We start from the raw sequence: 16,768 nt of genomic DNA on the forward strand, positions 1-16,768 counted from the left end.
TCAGCTAACTGTGCTCAGGACCGTTTGGGTCTACAGTGGAAAAGAGACTCATCAATCTAAAGGGGCGTGTCATGCTGGGGACAGGGCATCTGTAGCTCTGAGTGGGGGCGGGGCAGGCTGTGTGTACCTAGCAGGGCGGCGGCCTGGCTGCGTCCTCCGAAGCTGCGGCTGAAGGAGCTGTGCCTACTTGCGTACGATGCGGGCCGGCTGGGCAACCAGGGCAGCAGGAACGCGGGCAGGTCGCATGGCCGTCTCTCCTCCAGCACAAACGCCACCTCGAACCACTTCCTCTGGAACAGGGCGAAATCCTCCACCGCTGCCGCCGACCACACGCCAGCGCCACCTGGAGGCATCTGAGTGGCAGGAACTGAGGGAGGAGGCGTGGGCAGTGTTAGTAAGAGCATGGCTGTGAAAGCAGATGTGCATTATCGTGTGCCTCTCACCCTTCTCGCTCTCCTTGTCCAGGATCTTGTAGAAATAGAAGCCGTAGATGAAAGTGCGCATGGCGTCTCCGGACGCGTGAGCAACCAGGCCTTCATCCAGCATTTTCTACAGAAACACAGAAAGCACTGTCCAAGCCCGTTTTCTCTCCATACAGTCCTGACATGCAAAACTGTTTATCTGACAAAAGTATTGGGACACCTGCTCATTCACTAATTCTTCTGAAATCAAGGGTATTAAAAGAGCTGATCCTGCTTTTGTTGGAGTAACTGTCTCTACTGTCCAGAGAAGAAGACTTTCTACTTTTGGAGGATCATTGCTGTGAGGATTAGATTGTATTCAGCAATGAGAGCATTAGTAAGGTCTGGATGTTAGATGATGATCATCACCACCCCACCTCACCCACAACTTCCCAACCCATCCCAAAAGTACTGGATGGAGCTCCAGAGAACACAGTTCCTCCACTGCTCCACAGCTCAAGGCTGGGGGGCTTTATACCCCTCTACTAGCCCACACCTGGCATTAGGCAGCATGGTGCCCATAGGTTCATGTTTATTGATCTGCTCCAGAGAGTCCTATTCTATTGGCAGTGCCTCTCTACCAGGACTAGACAAGTGTGCCTTTGCACATCTGTGTCAGTAATGGGTGCAACTTAAAGTAGCTGGATGCATTCATTATAAGGGGTGGCCTTAAATATTTGGACATAGTGTATTTTTGCTGGTTTTGTAAGTCCAAAAGAAATGCTCCAAATATTTTTTTGTATAATTAAAAATGTATATAATTAAAAAAACTCAGCTACACACAAGATAGGACCATCAGCATAGGATGTTAGCTGTGCCTGTGGTCGGCTGCTGTTTACCTGCATGATCTCCACAGCGATGCCCTGAGTGGCCACATTCTCCACTGTGTTCATCAGCCAGTGAACCACCTCAGCACTGATGAAGCAGTTGGGCGGAAGACCCTTCTGCTCTGGCAGCAGCTGCACGCCAGTACTGCGCGCACACACACACACACACACACACACACACACACACACACACACACACACACACACACACTACACTCATTGTCTGTTACATCAGAAACACTGATATGCACAGGTGCACTTGTGGCTTTACACAATAATTACAGTAAAATGAAATCTCCTGTGCTCCCCCTACAGGTGGGGAGTGTAATTCACTTTTACATCACAAATCACCATTAAAACAAATGCTCTGAGCGCCCCCTCATGGACAGCTGGCTGCACACACACATTTCTGGACAAGCTGAGAGCTCCAGAAGCTTGATCTAAAGGTAGAGAAGCATGTGGACTGAGGCGGTGGAGTAACACTACAGGGTTTTACACTAATACTGATTAATTCAGGGGTCATATGAGCAGGTGTGTTTGTAAGTTTAGCAACCACTGTAAAGTGTAGTTGATGTGTTGTAACACAAGTGTTACTGTTGATGATCCTGGAGAAAAGAACGGTCTAGCTCTGTATGTTACTGTATTTGTAATCATGCTGGCTATCTCTGAAGAGGTCTTTGTGATTCTGAGGCTTGGTCCCAGACCACCTTCATTCCTACATTCGCTTCTAAAAACTATTATCCTAAATAACAGAATACACAGCAGTGTGAAGAGAACAATAAAAACAACAATAGTAATACAATAATAATAATATTAATAATAGTAGTAGTAACAAATACTATAAGTAGTAATACCAGTATACTAGTAGTATTATTACAATGACTACTACTACTACTACTAATAATAATAATAATAATAATAATAACAACAATAAACAATAATATTAATATTATAGGTCACATACAAAGGTTACAGTCACATTTACCCCCGTCCAATTTGTTACATTTAAATCGAGTAAGTAAATAAAATAAATAAATACATAAATAATACAGATCTAGTAAGTAAATAAAATACGAAATATATAAATAAATAATACCATATTATAAAATAAAGAAAATAACAAATATTTCTACTACTACTAATGATAATAGTAATTAGAATTTAAATAGTAGAATTTACATTTAATTAGTAATTACTATAATAATAATAAACATAATAATAATAATATGAGCCTTTTACATAAGTTACAGGCACATTTAATGTAATTATGTATTTGACCACATTTGTTCTATTTAATTAAATAAAATAATATGTAAATTAGATGTAAATTAAAACTAATTAAAGATAATATATAATAAACTAATAAAAACTACTACTACTACTACTAATAATAATGATAATAATAATAATAATAATAATAGTAATAATGCACATAGAGACCACACTGTAATGTGTTCATATAAAACACACAGGCTCTTACGTTGGGTGTTTGATGGCCTCCAGGATCTCCAGAAGTGTGGAGGAGGATGAGAGACTCAGACTGCCCTGCTGACCCCTGCAGAATGTCTTAATGATTAGCCATTAAAACAGTAACTAGACACACAACTAATAAAATATGCAAATATATTAATAATTAACTAATATTTAAAGTAAATGAAAGATTGACCATTGTCTCAACATTTTAGCTGCACACACAGCTAACACAGCATATATATGTATATAACACTAGGTGGTGGACTATAATATCGTTGTCTAGCAAGATCCTTGTATCTCCATAACAGCAACTTTACACTAACACTTTCAATGGTAGTCAACACAGAAGTCATTTTGGAGCATTTCTATTGGTCTATCCATCATGCCATAAAATGTAAAACTGTAAAAGTGGAGATACAAGGTTTCTGCAGGACTGTGACAACAAGCTTGTCAAGATACACTAGTCTCATAAAGTGTGCTGACTGAGGCAGGATGATGTTAGACGTCTCCTAGTTTACCCTGAGTCAGTAGCAGTGCCCGAGGCTGGCTCTCCAGTGCCTGCAGCGCCCCCTACTGTCCTCTCACTCAGCTGGCTCCCTCCTTTGTCTGTTAATCCAGAATCTGCAGGAGTGGCTGCCGGAGGCTCAACAGGGATCTTCAAAAAGCAGTGAGAGAGTCACTACAACAGCATCTCGCTCTGTACACACAGGGTATCAGACCTCTAACGGAGCTCTACTGACAGACATGTGGGGAAGGGTGCTCTCCATCACTACATTAGTACAACATGCAGATTACAGATTACAGGGATACACAAACATGAGGGTTAAGGGTACGAAATAATGATACCCTCATCACTACATCACTGATCACATGCTTTCTACTGTATGTGACACGTGTGAGCACCACTCCGCTTTGGGATACGGTGTAAAACTGGTGGTATGCAGCTGCAGCTGTATGCAAACATCTGGGCACTCCTGGTCAAATTACATCTATTATATATTCTATAGAGATTAATAAGGTCTTTCAGTAAATCAGTGCACATTTTAATGCACACCTACAACAACAACAATAATAATAATAATAATAATAATAATAATAATGTATTGGGTCCACAGAGGTGTTGAAGATCACTGCAGGCTTTGACTCAATTCAGCACACTGTAGGAGGATGCCTGGCACTGGCCCAGTCTGTTTACCTAGCATTGTGGAGAAGGAGGAGTCAGCTACTCTGGGACATGACAATCACCACAGACTGGACTGCTGAGGCCAACCGTCCAGACACAGCCATCCAGGATAAAAAAAGTCATTAATCAATTACTGTCGACATTGCCATTTCTTTGGGCCGCAGCATCATCAGGATAGAGAGGAGAGACAAGGAGGCGCAGGGCTCACACTAGTGGAAGGGCAGCTCCACGCATAGTGTGAAAATTCCTTGGCATGTGGGATTACGATGCTACAGCCCCCCCGAGTACACGGGAGAACAAAATACATAATAGCAATAATAATAATAATAATAATAATAGGTAATGTAAACTTTCCAAGCATATTTAATTAGAACATAAATTATAATATAAAGTATTTTTTATTTTTTTCCTCCAATTTGTTAAATTTAAATTTAGTAAATAAATAAATAAACAAAAATGATCAATTTAGTAATAACAATAACAACAACAACAACAATAATAATAATGTGCAAATTATAGGCATGTTTAAAATTTTGTGTTTTATTTTTACTGCAATTTGTTCAATTCAATGTGAGAGAAAATACAAATATAATAATAATAACAATAATAATAATAATAGGTAATGTAAATGTTCCAAGCATATTTAATTAGAATATAAATTAGAATATAAATTATTTTTTTCATTTTTTCTCCAATGTCATGAGACAAAATACAAATATAATAATAATAATAATAATTTGTAAAAGTTTAATTTTTCTCTAATGTGTTAAATTTACATTTAGTAAATAAATAAATAAATATAATAAATTTAGTAATAATGATAATAACAAGAATAATAAAGGTCATATTTGTATAAAATAAAAATATAATATTAAATAATTAATATTAATATTTGATATTTTAATGTTTTTCATTATTAAAATTTTCATTATTATTGTTGTTATAATTATTATTATTAATAGTAATAGTAATAATAATAATGTCAAAATGTTGTTGTTTTTTTTTGGTCTAATAGGTTACATTTAAATTGAGTAAATAAATTAAATGTGTGCTAGTATATTAGCAATAAGCTAATAAATGCCCAAAAGTATTCAGACAGTCCTGCTAATGAGTAAATTCAGCTACTTTAAGTTTCACCCAATGCCAACAGAAACGCACTGGCATCAGAATAGACCTGAGGTCATCGTGCCCAATACCAAGTGTGGGCTAGTGGGGTACGAAGCCCCCCAGCAGTGGAGCAGTAGAACGGTGGTCTCAGAGACGGCATCAAATGCAATCAAATGCTCCTCACAGTGCCTCCAACATTTAGCATAAAGCCTTTTCAGAGGAGTGGAGGCAGCAAGTACTGCAGCAAAGAGGGGCAGGCTACCGGCTAATGCCCTCAACCTGGACAGACAGGGGACGGTTATGGGGAGTCTAGCTAATGTGATTACAACACTATTGGGTGTGAGGACCAAACCATGCAGACACACACACACACACACACACACACACACACACACACATACATACACACACATACACACACATACACACACATACACACACTGTACATGGGCAAGAAGGAGGGAGGGAGATAGAGCGAGAGCGAGCGAGAGCGAGAGAAAGATACTGACCTGAGAGTGAGAGAGGTAGGAGGAACGAGGGCTACGAATAAAGTCCAACATGAAGCCAGCGTCCTGTCAGCGTACAGAGAAGAAAACACCAGAGAGAGAGAGAGAGAGAGAGAGAGAGAGAGAGACCCCAGAAAGTTGAACATGGCTGCAGAGTAATGAAAGTGACTTCTCCTCAGGCTTCACACCTGTGTGGCTCCAGAACTGCACAGTTCAGCGTTGTCCCACTATCAGCTATCCTATACATATTAAGCCTGGGTGGTATAATGTTTATACATATATATAATAGAGAGCTATAGGGTGGGGGCGCTGTCCGTGCTCACTAATTGGTGATGTCACACTCTGAAAATGGGAAAAAAAAAAAAACATGACACAAACAATGACGTGGCCAAGGTAGTACATCAGGCAGGCCTTGTGAAGTAGGAGGAGCCATGCTGCAGGGGCCGACCCAAGTCAGCTACTATGAGACATGTCCAGACACCGTCGTCCGGGAGAAAAAGCTCATTCAGCAATTATTGCCGACATTTCCGAGAGTCAGAGGGCGAAAGACAGAGCAAGCCCGAAGCCGTTCCCTCGACTCGAGGCTCCTCTAAACCTGCGTGATTTCAGCCTCAGTTAGCTGGAACATGGCCTGTGCTGCGGTGTTTAGCCTGCTAGCGCTCTTATCTAAGCCTAGAGAGCTGGCGACGAGTCCAAACCCAGCAGAACCGGCCTCTCGTTTCTCCTGTCTGATCTCCTTTCCCTTCTCTCCCCTATGTGCTGATTATTATTGTTTTTTATATTTATTTAACCTGCTGTATTTTGTGTAAATAAAAAAATACATTTATGAAAAAGGACATCACTCAGTATGATGTCAGTATTCCCTGCTTCAAATAAAACTAATAAAACCGACCGGACCTCGTCAGTCATCACTGTGACGACCGCACCACCACAGCCAAAGCTCCCCCAGCTCAAACTGGGCTTCAGCTGGAGATCAATGTGAGGTGTATTAGAGCGGGGAACCCGTGCAGTTCTGTGGCAGTTTGAGGGTCAGTGTTTACAGCAGAGACACAGGAACAGGATCAGAAACAAGGAGCGATAAAAGCTAGCTAACACACACACACACACACACACACACACACACACACACCGAACAACCTACAGCTAAACAAGGAGAAGAACAGCAGAAAAAATTAAACACCCCAAAGATATAGCACAATATGTGGACACACACACACACCACCTGTTTTTTTTTTGGGGTTCTCACCTTCCGGGGGCTATCTACGTAAGTGGTTGCCATGACAACGGAGGCAGCCTCACTGAAGGGCGCCGCTACTTTCCCCACAGCTGCATGCTGAGAGGCAATCTGCTCTTCCTGAGATCTAGAGAGAGGGAGAGACACACAAAGAGAGAGATACAGAGAGAGAGAGAGAGAGAGAGAGATACAGAGAGAGATACAGAGAGAGAGAGAGAGAGAGAGAGATACAGAGAGAGATACAGAGAGAGAGAGAGAGAGATACAGAGAGAGAGAGAGAGAGAGAGAGAGATACAGAGAGAGAGAGAGAGAGAGAGAGAGAGAGATACAGAGAGAGAGAGAGAGAGAGAGAGAGATACAGAGAGAGAGAGAGATACAGAGAGAGAGAGAGAGAGAGAGAGAGAGAGAGAGAGATACAGAGAGAGAGAGAGATACAGAGAGAGAGAGATACAGAGAGAGAGAGAGAGAAAAAGATGATTTATATGATTGTAGAAATCGGTCTCAGTGTGTTAGAGCAGGTGTAGGTACAGAAAAAAACTGAAGAAAACAGGATAAAATTAATATTTTAAAAAATCAATATTTTATATATTTCTCTATACAGATGGACAGATAGACAGAGAGACAGAGATGGAGAGAAAGAAAGACGGATAGACAGACAGGGAGACAAATAGACAGACAGAGAGAGAGAGAGAGATGGACAAAAAGACAGACGGCTAGACAGATAGACAGACAGACAGACAGACAGATAGACAGATGGACAGAAAGACGGACAGACAGATGGAGAGATGGGCAGAGAGACAGACGGAAAGATGGACAGAGATGGAGAGACAGACAGACAAACAAACACAGGTACAGAGGGACGGACAGATAGACAGACAGACAGACAGATAGACAGAAAGATAGAGACAGGCAAATAGAGACAGACAGTCAGACAGACAGACAGATCGTCGCGGCCTCTTCATTCCTCATCTCCTTTTTTAGGAGGAGGAGAGCGCTGAGGAGGAGGAGAGTGCTGAGGAGGAGGAGAGCGCTGAGGAGAAGGAGGGGGCTGAGGAGGAGAGGGCTGAGGTGAAGAGTGTTGAGGAGGAGGAGAGTGTTGAGGAGGAGGAGAGTGCTGAGGAGGAGGAGAGTGTTGAGGAGGTGAAGAGTGTTGAGGAGGAGGAGAGTGTTGAGGAGGAGGAGAGCGCTGAGGAGGAGGAGAGTGCTGAGGAGGAGGAGAGGGCTGAGGAGGAGGAGAGGGCTGAGGAGGAGAGCGCTGAGGAGGAGGAGAGTGCTGAGGAGGAGGAGAGTGCTGAGGAGGAGGAGAGGGCTGAGGAGGAGGAGAGCGCTGAGGAGGAGGAGAGGGCTGAGGAGGAGAGCGCTGAGGAGAAGGAGGGGGCTGAGGAGGAGAGTGTTGAGGAGGAGGAGAGTGCTGAGGAGGAGGAGAGTGCTGAGGAGGAGGAGAGTGTTGAGGAGGTGAAGAGTGTTGAGGAGGAGGAGAGTGTTGAGGAGGAGGAGAGCGCTGAGGAGGAGGAGAGTGCTGAGGAGGAGGAGAGGGCTGAGGAGGAGGAGAGGGCTGAGGAGGAGAGCGCTGAGGAGGAGGAGAGTGCTGAGGAGGAGGAGAGCGCTGAGGAGAAGGAGGGGGCTGAGGAGAAGGAGGGGGCTGAGGAGGAGGAGAGTGCTGAGGAGGAGGAGAGCGCTGAGGAGAAGGAGGGGGCTGAGGAGGAGAGGGCTGAGGAGGAGGAGAGTGCTGAGGAGGAGGAGAGCGCTGAGGAGAAGGAGGGGGCTGAGGAGGAGAGGGCTGAGGAGAAGGAGAGGGCTGAGGAGGAGGAGAGCGCTGAGGAGAAGGAGGGGGCTGAGGAGGAGAGGGCTGAGGAGAAGGAGAGGGCTGAGGAGGAGGAGAGGGCTGAGGTGGAGGAGAGGGCTGAGGAGAAGGAGGGGGCTGAGGAGGAGAGGGCTGAGGAGAAGGAGAGGGCTGAGGAGGAGGAGAGGGCTGAGGTGGAGGAGAGGGCTGAGGAGGAGGAGAGGGCTGAGGAGGAGAGCGCTGAGGAGGAGGAGAGGGCTGAGGAGGAGAGCGCTGAGGAGGAGGAGAGTGCTGAGGATGAGAGTGTTGGGGTGACGCTGGGCCGCTGCACCAAAACACCTGCCTTTTTTTTATTTTACTGAATTCAACCCAGAACCTAATTTCTACATCTTTATGCTTCGCCATCGGCAGATACGTGCGTTAGCATCGGCCCACAGTCCCCACATCAGTGCATCCCTAATAACCCTAAAAGCATATGCTCCTGTAAGGTGCGGTTTCAGACTTACTTGTGAGTCTGGTCGAGCTCCAGCAAGGTGGAGAGGGCTGAAGCACCTTTCTTGCCCAGTGGAGGAGCCATAGGCTCTGGAGGGTAAGCAGAGAGAGGACCGCTCACCTGAAGCCCCTTTAAAGCAGCTCCTTTCTAAAAAAACACACGAACAAAGACAACAGCAGAGAGGATCAGACGGGCTGGCTGGTCAGACTATCTCACTGGACTGCTTGTGTTCTTCAAAGGCTTAAAGCAGCGGTAAGTGAGAATTGCTACTTCTTGCTCCTGGGCTCCCTTTACAGCTGGGAAGTGTTTGAGCCGCCACTAAAGGACACGCTTTACACATGCATTTCTGGACAGGCTGAGAGCTCCATCCATCCTATCCATTTATCTATCCACCCATCCATCCATCCATCTTTCTATCCCATCCATTTATACATCCATTTATCTATCCATCATCTATCCATTTATCCATCCATCCATCCATTTATCTATCCATCCATCCATTTATCCATCCATCCATTTATCCATCCATCATCTATCCATTTATCCATCCATCCATCCATTTATCTATCCATCCATCCATTTATCCATCCACCCATTTATCCATCTATTTATCCATCCATTTTTCCATCCATTTATCTATCCATCTATTTATCCATCCATTTTTCCATCCATTTATCTATCCATCCATCCATCTATCCATCCATCTATCCATCCATCCATCTATCCATCCATCCATCTATCCATCCATTTATCCATTTATCTATCCATCCATCCATTTATCTATCCATCCATTTATCCATTTATCTATCCATCCATCCATTTATCTATCCATCCATCCATTTTTCCATCCATCTATCCATTTATCTATCCATCCATCCATTTATCCATCCATCCATCCATCTATCCATTTATCTATCCATCCATCCTTTTTTCCATCCATCTATCCATTAATCTGTCCATCCATCCGTTTATCCATCCATTTATTCATCTATTTATCCATCCATTTTTCCATCCATTTATCTATCCATCCATCCATTTATCCATCCATCCATTTATCCATCCATCCATCCATTTATCTATCCATCCATCCATCTATCCATGTATACATCCATCTATCCATTTATCTATCCATCCATCCATTTATCCATCCATCCATTCATCCATCCATCTATCCATGTATACATCCATCCATATATCCATCTGTCTATCTGTCTGTCTATCAATCTATTCATCCATCAATCAATCTATCTATCCATTTATCTATCTATCAAAAGAGATATTTCCACACATTTCTCTATAAAAGGGACTACAATCCTATGTATATTACATTATAAGAAACACTGATAACAGAAATGAATGGATTCGGATAATGAGGTGAAATTCCCGTCTGAATGAAACTGAAATGAAAAACTGAATGAACTGAAGATCACTCCCTTACATACATCACTCAGTCTGGTCTCTAGAGGATTCACCCTCCTCCACTCCTAGACGTTCCCTTAACTCACCCGGATGATGCGGTCGGATCGATGGCGTCGCCGGATCCTGTTCAGTCCCTCCAGGAAGCGGATAAATCCGTCCAGAAGAGCCCAGTCCCCAGAGGCCCCGGAGCTCCCTGCCCCCGGCCCGTCTCCATAAACGTCCCAGTGACCCTCGCCATCCGCCACGCGTCTGGCGCCCCCAGCAGGCAGCAGGAGAAAACGCGTCCGCCAGAACTTCAGGGAGTCGATTAGGCTGTGGAGTGGAAACATGACTTAGCACCGTGCTGTGAAATCTGCTTCACCAAGAAATCCAGCAATCCTCTGACTGTTCAATGCCACTGGGTTTAGTTATATGGCATACTTCCGTCCATATTACATACACTATATGTCCAAAAGTTTGTGGACACCCCTTCTAATGAATGTATTCAACTGCTTTAAGTTGCACCTATTGCTGACACACATAGCTTGTCTAGTCCCTGTAGAGCAGATAAACAAACATGAACCTATTGGCACCATGCTGCCTAATGCCAGGCTATGTGGGCTAGAGGGATCCTGTTCAGAGGGGTATAAAGCCCCCCAGCATTAAGCTGTGGAGAAGTGGAAGAACTGAGTACTCTGGACTGATAGTGGTGGTGCTCCATCTAGTACTTTTGAATGGGATGAGGTGGGGTGGTGATCATCCAACATCCTGACCTCACCAACACTCTCGTCACTGAACGCAATCAAATTCTCACAGTAATGTTCCTCCAAAATCTAGCAGAAAGCCTTCTTCCCTGGACAGTAGAGACAGTTACTCCAACAAAAGCAGGATCAACTCTTTAATGGCCTCGATTTCAGTAGAAACTAGGAATGAGCAGGTGTCCCAATACTTTTGTCCATACAGTGTGGTTATCATCAGGCTACTGAACACCTCCGCATGGTTTGAGTGTGTCGAACATGTTCTCATGATGTATTAGGCTGCAAGCAGTAGAGCTGGAGCAGGAGTGTGGAGATGACCGGTGTACCTGAAGTCCTCCGAGCCGGCAGAGCAGATGTACTGATCCAGATAGTTCCACTTATACTCCTCCAGCCGCTCGTGACTGAACTCCACCCAGCAGGGCACAAAGTGGCCTTCCGCATGAGGAGGACACAGGCTGTAGCTGTACTGGATCTGTGTGGACTCGTACGGATACCTGTCACACAAACACACACACAGTGAGATTAGACTACACGTGTGCAGTAAGTGTGTGTAGTAATCACCAGTGTATTGATGTCATTAGTGTGTCGGTGTGAGAGACTGACTTGGGCAGGTAACGAGTGACTGTGATGATTTTGTCTTTCAGACAGACTTTGTGGAAGGTTCGGCCCATACTGAGCCAAAACAAGCTCTCCTCTTCCTCCGCCTTCCTCCGAGACACCAGCCCTGAAAATGAGAAAGAGAGAGAGTGCGCGAGAGAGAGTGCGCCTGAGAGTCAATAACATGGCATCACAATCTACATTTTAATATCAGAAACATTAAGAAAGACAAGTTGGATCTGCAGGGGAAATAAACTGAAGGGGGTTACCTCTGGAGTAGAGTGGGCTGCTGCTGAGGGGCGGGGCAACAGTGGGAGGGGCTTTCCTGCTGTTGGGCTGGACGATGATCTGATAGCCCTGCATCAGCCTCTGACAGATAAACTCCTCAAACACACGTGGAGCGGTCATTATAGGAGCCTCATCATCACGCCTGACACACACACACACACACACACACACACACACATTAATGCAATATATAATACTATATGTCCCACATTAGCACCATCTGCCTTATAGTAAGTCCCACAGCTCTGACCTGTCGAGGCATGATCTCCACAAGACCTCTGAAGGTGTCCTGTTGTATCTGTACACCTTCAGGCGTTACAGCAGATCCCTGAGCTCATCCATGACCATCAATGAGCCTTGGGCACCCATGACTCTGTGCCCAGTTCACTGGCTGTCCTTCCCTGGAGCACACCACCACTTTAGGTAGGTGCTCACCACTGCATACCAGAAACACCCCACAGGACCTGGCTGATTTCTACCCAGTCGTCTAGAACATCACAGTCCGGTTCTTGTCAAAGTGTCTCAGATTCTAACGTCATTTTTTTGCCCTGCATCAACACCTTCCAGAACTGACCGTTCACGTCCTGCCTAATAGATCCACCCCTTAACAGGAGCCCCTGTAGATGATGTCATGTACTAATGTGGTACTAATGTTATGGTTGATAGATGGCAGATTATATATATATAGACGTTTATCCATGAACAGACTAAGATTAGGGCCACCAGCAGAAACAGAGAGAGTACAGATGGCTGAGCTCTAGTTCAGCTGAGTCACTGTGAAACTCTGTAAATGGGACAGAAGGTCCTGTAAGGTCAATATGATGGAACGCTGGACTTCAGCTACTGTATTCTGTTATACACTATGCAAAAGTGTGTGTGTGTCTGAGAGTGTGTATGTGTGTCCATAAAAGTGGGTTTAAATCCACTGAGGCTTATAAAACCATATGGACCTGCGAGTGTCTATGAATGTGTGTGTGTGTGTGTGTTTGTACATGTGAGAGAGATAAAGAAAGAGATAGAGTGTGTATGTATCTGAAGTGTTCCTCCACCGGTCCTGTTAACCGTTAACTGCTGTTTCTTAACTACACTGGCTGCTGATTACTGGGACAAGGTTTGAAGAGTCTGGGTGTATAGAAAGCTTTGACATTTGCATCTGCTGGTCTTGGTCTCCTGGTGACCGTGAACAAGCCATGACCCTAATAAGCTTTAATAATAAGTAAGGGCTGAGAGCGTGGTAAAGGATCATTTGAGAGCTTAAGGTTTCTTTCTTTATTTCTCCACTCTGACACAGATATTAGAGAAGTGGTTCCCAAACCAGTGCATGACTGCATAGTATAGATGCTGAATGGATGGATGTGTATGGTTGGCTGGATGGAAGGATGGATAAACATATAGATGGTAAATGGATGGATGGATGAAAAAAAGATATGGCTGGATGAATGGATGTATATGGTTGGATGGAGGGATGTGCATGGTTGGATGGATGTATATGGTTGGATGGAGGGATGGGTGTATATGGTTGGATGGATGAATGAAAAAAATATATATGGTTGGATGGATGTATATGGATGGATTGATGATGAAAAGATATATGGATGGATGGATGTATATGGATGGATGGATGGACATACATGAATGGATGGATGGATGTATATGAATGGATGGATGGATGAATGAAAAAAATATATATGGTTGGATGGATGTATGTGGTTGGATGGAGGGATGGATGCATATGGTTGGATGGATGAATGAAAAGATATATGGTTAAATGGATGGATGGGTGGAATAACATGTATATGGTTAAATGGAAGGATGTATATGGTTGGATGGATGGATGGATGAATGAAAAGATATATGGTTGGATGGATGTATATGGATGGATGGATGAAAAGATATATGGTTGGATGGATTGATGTATATGGACAGATGAATGGCTGTATATGGATGGATGAATGAAAAGATATATGGCTAGGCGGATGTGGTTAGATGGATGGATATGGTTGGTTAGATGGATGGATATGGTTGGTTGGATAGATGGATATGGTTGGTTGGATAGATGGATATGGTTGGATGGATTAATCACTGAATTAATATGTGGGTAAATGGATGGATTAATACGTGTATAGTTGGTTGGATAACTGTCAAAAAACATTTCTGAGTAATTAATGTATTACTCGACTAAAGTAGTGGTTGGTGTGGCGTTATAGGCAACAACACCACCCTGCCCTAGAGGATGGATTACCTGACTCATGGATGTACTGGCCAGCTAGTTCAAGCAAACGCTAGTGTGTGTGTGTGTGTGTGTGTGTACCTGTCCAGGTCAGTGTGTGGCAGCAGGTCGTAGCAGCCCTCGGTGTAGTCATTCTGCAGCGTTTGGCGGTCGGGGAAGTAGTCGGTGGTCAGGGGGAGGCAGGCGGGCGTGGTCAGAGACTTCCAGTCCACCCCGACCGTACAGCAGAAACTAGGCACTGTCGGGGGTGCAGACAGCAGCAGGGCTTCAGGGGCACATGCACACGTACACACGTACACACACACACACACACACACACACACACACACAGTGCCCCAGTGCAGACATACACACAACCCACAACGTACCATGTAACAAAAAAAACAAAAAAACAAACAAACACATTCACACATAACGCCCAATAGGAAGGCAGGGGGGGGGGGTAGAGAGAGAGAGAGAGAGATAGAGAGATATGGAAGCAGACACAAAAGTAAGAGGTTCATCCGACAGAGAGAAACACACAAAGACAAGAAAAAAAAAGAGAGAGAGAGAGAGAAAAAGAGTGAGAGAGAGACACAGAGAGAGAGTGGGAAGAGAAAAATAGTGTTACTGTCATTGTCTTCATTGTATCTGATGCTGCTGCTGTTGATGCTAGTGCAGGGCAGAGCGTGCTCAATTAATCATGCAGTCCTTTGGGGATTAGAAGGAAATCTGTGAGTTACAGGGTGCAGTGTGAACAGGTGAATTACTTACACACATACACACACACACACACACAATCACTCAGTAGAGATCAGAAATTCTGTCCATGTGTGGCATGCAGAGGGGAATACTGATCTGTGAGCGGTGAGACTGAGCGTGGCAATTAACTGGTGATTAACTGGTGATTAACTGGTGATCAATAAGAAATATTGGGGAAGTGAGGATGAACCAAAAAAAAGGAGAGGATCAATCCACGTGAAATGACCAAAGATCTCCCAACTGACCATCTCAGTTCCTCCCCTGCTTTAGACCTTGCCCCCTCGGTCATTACCTTAATGCATATTGTTTACACGATATGGACAAAAGTATTGGGACACCTGCTTCAAGGCTATTAAAAAGAGCTGATCCTGCTTTTGTTGGAGTAACTGTCTCTACTGTCCAGAGAAGAAGACTGCTTTCTACTAGATTATGGAGTAGAGCATTGCTGTGAGGATTTGATAGCGTTCAGCAACAAGAGCGTTAGTGAGGTCAGGATGTTGGATGATGATCACCACTCAACCTCATCATCTCCAACTCCCCAACTCATTCCAAAAGTACTAGATGGAGCTCCACCACCTCCATCATTCCAGAGAACACAGCTCTTCCACTGCTCCACAGCTCCTCAATGTTGGGGGGCTTAATACCCCTCTACTAGCCCACGCCTGGCAATGGTATTATTAGGCAGCATGGTGCCGATAGGTTCATCATGTTTATTATCTGCTCCAGAGAGTCCTATTCTATTGGCATTTGCTGACGGTCATCTAAATCTGAGATGGTCAGTCAGAAACCTGTTCTGAGGTGATCTGAGGTGGATTTTCCGGTAGGAAAAAATAAAAGTGCCCAAAGAAATGAGAAAAACATCGAGAAGAGGTCTGAAGAATCCCAAAAGAAGACTAAAGCGGAGAACGGAGGGAGAACCAACAGCGACAGATCTAATTTGAGGGCAGGAGGAACTTTTACTCATCAAGCTTTCACCCTAGACTCCACCAAGAACGCCAGGGGGAACTTGCCAAAGGTTCCTGAAGAACCCTACAAGAACCATCTAGTACCTTCTGGACAGAAAAAAAGAGAAGCAGTTCCCTTTCAAACACTCCTGATTGGAATCAGAGGCATGAGAGAACGCTGGCCGCTACATTTAAGGCAGATGAGGAAGGGTCCACCAGAGCGTACACACACAGATCACACACACACACATACACACACACACACTTTCTGCTCCCCCAGAACTCATACACATGCATCTGTCAGTGAGTCACTACGAACAATGTGTAACCATGTGTCTGTGAATTCGTGAAGAGGTGTACAAGAGACAATGTAAACATCTGCAGGTGTGTATTTATACATGACAGCTGGACACTCACTTGGGTCCGGGCTGCTGGAATACTCTTCGAAAGAGCCACGGTTCACAGGCGTGCCTGCAAAGATAAATACATCATAAAACATTTTTACTTCTACTTCTCACATTTTCCCCCAATTATCTGAACTTTCTCCTCCTTACATGTTAAAAACAGCCTCGTTCCTCCTATTTCATTTCCCTTTGTTTTCATTCCGGCTCGTCATCAATAAAAACCCTCTCCAGATAAATCTCTCCATCCGGAAAGTGAGAGTCTGATCCTGATTGGATGAGAAGTATAAACAGACACCCTCTCTGACTCCCTATTGGTTTATAAGAGATCCATCACACCTGCA

At 44.3% G+C, this 16,768-nt stretch overlaps 1 protein-coding gene across 7 annotated transcripts in view; it reads right to left on the reverse strand.

Moving 5' to 3' along the window:
* Positions 1 to 16,768, reverse strand: part of depdc5 (DEP domain containing 5, GATOR1 subcomplex subunit) — a 50,127-nt gene that overhangs the window by 13,666 nt on the left and 19,693 nt on the right. For 3 of the 7 annotated variants that reach the window (XM_072659629.1, XM_072659635.1, XM_072659634.1), the window contains exons 25-38: positions 16,441 to 16,494; positions 14,420 to 14,603; positions 12,090 to 12,250; positions 11,827 to 11,947; positions 11,550 to 11,717; positions 10,573 to 10,798; positions 9,081 to 9,214; positions 6,804 to 6,918; positions 5,561 to 5,623; positions 3,280 to 3,416; positions 2,769 to 2,843; positions 1,301 to 1,433; positions 444 to 549; positions 128 to 367 (exon numbers count right to left, since the gene is read on the reverse strand). In XM_072659629.1, the coding sequence (XP_072515730.1) occupies positions 128 to 367; positions 444 to 549; positions 1,301 to 1,433; positions 2,769 to 2,843; positions 3,280 to 3,416; positions 5,561 to 5,623; positions 6,804 to 6,918; positions 9,081 to 9,214; positions 10,573 to 10,798; positions 11,550 to 11,717; positions 11,827 to 11,947; positions 12,090 to 12,250; positions 14,420 to 14,603; positions 16,441 to 16,494 (1,917 nt within the window). Of the gene's footprint in view, positions 1 to 127; positions 550 to 1,300; positions 1,434 to 2,768; positions 2,844 to 3,279; positions 3,417 to 5,560; positions 5,624 to 6,803; positions 6,919 to 9,080; positions 9,215 to 10,572; positions 10,799 to 11,549; positions 11,718 to 11,826; positions 11,948 to 12,089; positions 12,251 to 14,419; positions 14,604 to 16,440; positions 16,495 to 16,768 lie in introns of all 7 variants that reach the window. The other 4 variants (XM_072659630.1, XM_072659631.1, XM_072659632.1 and 1 more) reach the window with 4 other exon arrangements.

Source organism: Salminus brasiliensis, chromosome 16 (assembly GCF_030463535.1).
Source record: "Salminus brasiliensis chromosome 16, fSalBra1.hap2, whole genome shotgun sequence".
NCBI lineage: Eukaryota > Metazoa > Chordata > Actinopteri > Characiformes > Bryconidae > Salminus > Salminus brasiliensis.